This window comes from Vigna unguiculata, chromosome 1 (genome assembly GCF_037176805.1).
Source record: "Vigna unguiculata cultivar grain cowpea cultivar isolate G323 ecotype 2 chromosome 1, ASM3717680v1, whole genome shotgun sequence".
NCBI lineage: Eukaryota > Viridiplantae > Streptophyta > Magnoliopsida > Fabales > Fabaceae > Vigna > Vigna unguiculata.
In genome coordinates, this window is record NC_140792.1 from 34,820,711 (window position 1) to 34,826,369 (window position 5,659).

The 5,659-nt window shown below is 28.1% G+C and overlaps 1 protein-coding gene across 1 annotated transcript; it reads right to left on the minus strand.

Moving 5' to 3' along the window:
- Window positions 1-2,746: 2,746 nt before the first annotated feature.
- LOC114173383 (DNA-directed RNA polymerase subunit beta) lies at window positions 2,747-4,568 on the minus strand. Its single transcript, XM_028057745.2, has 2 exons — window positions 3,896-4,568; window positions 2,747-3,045 (listed from the first exon to the last, which is right to left on the minus strand). Exons 1-2 carry the CDS (start codon window positions 4,476-4,478, stop codon window positions 2,846-2,848), a joined length of 783 nt encoding a protein of 260 aa, XP_027913546.1. The 5' UTR covers window positions 4,479-4,568; the 3' UTR covers window positions 2,747-2,845.
- Window positions 4,569-5,659: the final 1,091 nt, after the last annotated feature.

Here is a 5,659-nt window from a genome sequence, read left to right on the forward strand (position 1 = left end):
AATAGAAGGTAAGATATAAAACACATAAATCCAATTCTTATCCTAATACTAATATTTTATTTGAGGTATTTTGATCTTTCAATCTACTATAGTTCAATAGTTAACTTAGTTAACTTAGCATAAGTTTAGTTTCTTAAAACTAAACTATTTTATAGTACAGTTCAATTATTATTATGAATAGTTTAGTATATTTTAGTTTAATATAATACAATTAACTATAGTTTAGTAAATTATGCCCAACCCTAATTATTTGGATGTTTCCACTTAATAGGATGTGTCAATTTTAAAATTTGTTTTTAAAAATATGTTAATTGCGTTTTAGTTTTTGAAACATATCTCAATTAGATTATTTTCAGATAAAAAAGATAGATTAAATTACTTTTTTTGTCCTTGTATTTGTCAAATAGTATCAAATTGGTTTTCTAATTTGTTTTTTTTATCTCAATATGGTCATTATTTTTTAAAAACCGATTCAATTTGATTATTGTAAGTGTGACAAGTTATTTAATTTTTAATCTTCACTAAGTTTGTATAATATGATACACACTTAATGTCTTTATATACGATGACAAAGTGGTTAATTATTAAAATTAGTTTTGAGATTTAACTTTGTTTAATAATAAAACTAAAAATAAAAAGTTTGTTTAAAAATATTTCTAAAAATATTTAATTAAAATATTTCTACAATATTTAATAAAAAATTTAATTTTAGTAAAAATATCGTCATAAGATTTATACAAAAAGTAAATTGAGTCCCAATTTAAGGAGGGATAATATTACTTTATTTTTTACAAAAAATGATACTAAATTGAAACTAAAAATAAATATAGGGACCAAATTCAATCATTTTTACATGTGGCATAAATGTGAAGTGACATATGTAAAAAAATTAAATTTTAAAAAAATTAAAAAATCCAAAAAATCACAAATTGTCATGTGGAGTTGACTTTAACATCATTTGGTCAAAATTGACGACAAAGACCAAATTGAATCTTTTTTTTAAAAAAAGACCAAGTTGAGAAAAAAAAATAGAGGACCAATCTGACACTACTTACAAATACAAGGACCAAAAGAGTAATTTAATAAAAAAATTATTAACGCAGTTAACGACATGTCATGTGTCAACCTACATTTTGTTTAATTTTATTTTTTGCAAATTCTTTTTATCATGTATCTAGTCCTTGGTCTCACATGTCACGTGACAAGACAATGTCATGTGTCAGTATCACTGTCAAGTATCATTATTTTGATTTCAATTTAATCCTTATGTATGTCTCTTTGATTCAAGTTACACTCAAATCAAGGATTTGATATGGGATAACAAAAAAAGTTGCAAAAAATAAAATAAAAAAAGTTAAAAAAAAATTACAAAAACTTAGAGGTTTACACATTACACACGTCATTAATGGTATTAATATTTAAAAAAAAATAATTAAGTTAACTTTTAAAAATTGAGATGAAATTAACACTTTTATAAAAATAGATACCAAATTGACATATTCGTGAAGAATTCCAAATAATAAATAATTAAACCATAATCATACGTCATTGATCATAATTTTACATGTCACCATTGGTTTTGTTTGTAGTCTTCAATGTATGCACTCTATGCCATCGAAAGGAGCGAGGACCCGGATCCAATTAATTGTACCTATTATTATTTTAGTCAAAAAAATAATTGTTCAAAATTTATTTTATTTTAATCTGAACATTTATTTTTAAATCAATATATTAAAACACTTTTTTAATAGCAATGACATTTGTATTTTTAATTAATTAAACCTACCAATTTTTTATTTATCCATTCGTATCTTATCATAACTAATTATCTATATCTTCCTTTAAATTAATTTTAATTTATCCATTCTTTATTTTATATTATTTTTTACAAAAACAATTTGTAATCTTCTAATTTTATCTACGCTTTTCAACTCCTCAATAGAAACAACAACCTGAATCTCCTCTCTATTCCATTAAATTCTTTCATTCACTCTCCCAATATGTGAACATTTACATCCTTTTCTTTTTGTTTGAGTAATAAATTCAAAACTACGGTCTTGTGTATGAATAATAAATCTTATTTAAAAGGATGAAAATTTGCAAAGAAAATTATCAAGTTCTGCACATAAATGTTTATGCCACCTTTTAACAAACATAAAAAGATTATGTATGATGGAAAAAAAAAAATCTGGCAATTGACAAATAAGAGAGAGACATTCTTACATCAGATTAAAAATTTCATTGAAATCAGTCTTAAAAGATATACCACTATACTTTTGAACATAAATAGACTCTTTTTAGTAGTTATAAAAAATCTTATTAAATACCACTAAATTTTGTCACACTCCATGAACTTGTTTATTTCTAATTTAATACTTTAGATTATATTTCTCCCTTAGTTTTAAGGTAACTTTCCCTATTAGTTGAATAATGTTTTTGGGGGAAATGGGAACAAAATCTGTATCTTTTCTTGCATGTTCTTCCTTTGATCCATTCCGTGAATTTTGTGAATTTTATTTACATACGCAGCTCACTTCTGAAACATATACCTCAGTCATGGGCAAAGCAACATCAGAAGCTCCTCAAGCCAGAAATAGAATTGATAACCCTTAGCACTACCCTGCCATGAAATTAGAAGCATCATCCATTGATACCCTTAGCACTACCACATTCAGAGTCCCAAAATCAAACCAAAATTGTCTTACCCTATATGATCACACTAGCTGGAACCAAAGACACATCATAGTTAACATTTAATGACTTTTCATCTAAAAATTCAAGTTATAAGTCAAAAAAAGGAATACATCATACAAGAAATTCAATCAAAATGTGTATACTCTAGGCATTAAGTCCTGGAACAGATCAAAACGGCTAAATATAGGTCAGGTTCATCCACAAATTCAGCCACATCAAAAGAGTGAGCTGCTGCAACACTTTGCAAATATGTTTTATCAGGTATGTCAGAAACCACTACATCTGGGTACTGTTTTCGTTGCTGTTCTAATACTTCTCTCCCTTTGGGATGACTGATAATCACTCTTCCACCTACAGGTCAAATGCAAAATTAAATATAACAATGAGCTAAACTTCACAAGGAAATAATATTGACTAAGAATAAGAAAAATAACATGGAAAACTAAGAAAATCCATCAATTTACTGTGCAATACAGTCAAGTATACATTCAACTAGCAGAATAAAAATAAAAATTACACATTCATAAATTATCATCTAAATAAAACATAGTCTCTGGCCCTCATCCGAAATTACTCAAACCTCGGTGAACAGCAAACTTTCTGAAACACAACATCATGTTTGGTGTTTGTCTCAAAAGCAAATAGAATGACTACTCATGCTTGAATGAAGTTCACATAAAAAGTTAAAACTATAGTAGTGCTAGTAAGCAGCGATACTCTCTTACACACCCCAACTACACTCTTTCCCATTGATTAAAATTCTTTAAAAGCTACAAAATTATGAGTAGAGGCATATCAAATAAGAAATCAAGTCTTGGTTAGATAAATTTGTTATCAATCATAAGTTGGAAAATGAATTAAAAAACTAAATCAGGTTAAAGATCCTCCCTAAGTTAAAATTAGCTTATAAATTACCTAATGCATAAAAGTTTTCTTACATAACATCTTCAAAAACTGACTAAGTTAATTTCTACTTAGGATACAAAGTCTACCCAAACATGACATTAGACCCAAATGTCAATTACAACAAACCGCATGCCTGAAAATGTTTCATAGGGCGGTGCTAACATTTCTCAACTGTAAACAACCTAAGCAGCTTTGTTACGTTTCCTACCACACAACACGGAGCAATATGCCATATAAAGAGGAAACTAATAATCAGTAGCAACTATAAAGTTGTAAAAATTGAAGAAAAAATAACCTGGAGCACATTTCCCAGCCAAAGATCCCAGAATTTGGTCAAGCTTGAAGGGCAACGCGGGAAGAAAATAAAGGAAGACAGCATCAAAAGGAGCCCACTTTTCGGGAACATGTAGAATCTCTCCTTGCCAACACTTCACCCTGTCATATTTCTCTTTGATGCAGGCCAACACGAGAAGCGAGTCATGGACAACGAACAGAGAGGAAGTCAACCCCACCAAGGAATCCACAAAGTCTTCAGACCCAGTTGAAACCAAAACCCTCGAACCCTCTTGGACCTTCCCCGCAGCCACAATGCGCTCCACGCTTCGCTGTTCGACGCAATCGAGCACGGACCAATCCTTCTCCACGATTTCTGGGATGGAAACAAAAGACGCCCCCTCCGGCAGAGAAATGGGGGCGTCGATGTCCGAGTCAGTGGCTCGCCGCAACGAGGGTTTTGGTGTGAGAGAAATTGGAGAGAGAGTAAGAGCAGTGAAACGGAGATTGTGCGTAAAAGGTTGGTGCTTGGATTGAAGAAGGGAATGGAAGTTGCATGGTGGTGAGGGTATGGAAAGGAAGGAAGTTAAAGAAAGTGAATTCATGGAAGAAAAAAACAGAGAATTTTGGAAGGTGAAGAGGATAGATAGATTAGGGCAGAACAGAACAGAGCACACCAGAGAAAGAGCAAAGGACTCTTGAATTAGGGTCTTATTGGTGAAATATTTGCTTTAAAAATGATTTTCTAAATAAAATAATGACATAAAATTAATTTTTAAATTTTTGAGTAAAATAGTTTTTTAATTTCCGGAAATTAGGTCAAAGTTTAGTTTAGTATCATAAATTAAAAATAATATTTTTAAGTATCTCAAATTAAGGAAAAATATTGAATCAATATCTCTAGTTTATGGTTATTATAGCATGACTTTTGTTTTATTCTACTCTTTTACGTAAACAAAAAAAAGTAAAGGAGTAAAATGGAAAAGAAATTGACCCATAACATTTGTGTTGTTAACCTTCTTCAATTGCATAGATAAGTTTAAGTTGCTAAGGATATATTTTCTTCCAACTTTTAAGATAAATTATCAAGCAATAGCATCTTCAGAATGATTAAAATTTCATTCTTAAACTAAACATGTATTAACGTTCATACATTTTCCACGATGTCAACTTTAGAATTAAAATAAATTATTTTAAAATTAAAATACTTAAAATACCACTTTTACATTTGGGATTAAAAAGATTTTAAATATGGAAGACTAACTAGTATTTTTAAATTTGAGACTTAAAACGTCAATTTTATATTTAAAGAAATATAAAATTATATTTAAATTTGGATGACTAAAATCCAATTTTATCCAAATTTTTGGAACTGAAAAAGAAAAGTATCATTATTTTAGTGACATATGTCCTTGTTGATGTGAATATTACTGGTCACGTTAACAACAATGAGTATACATGCGTTGGTGACAAAAAAAACATTCATTTTATGAAATTTAGAAATTAAAAAAAAATCTAAAAGTAAAAAGTTGATCCAAATTTAATAAAAATATATTATTTAGATGACTAAATAAAGAAGAAGAAAAATTCTCTTTATTTACTTGGATGAAATAAAATAGAAAAGAAGAATTAAATATATTTAAACAATAATTAAATATAATAATTTAATCTAATTCTTTTTATTAGTATGAAATTATTTATTATATTTTTTAAAGTATACTCTATTTTTAAAAAATTAAACTAAAATATATTAAATATTTTCTCTTTCATTTCATTTTAATTAGAA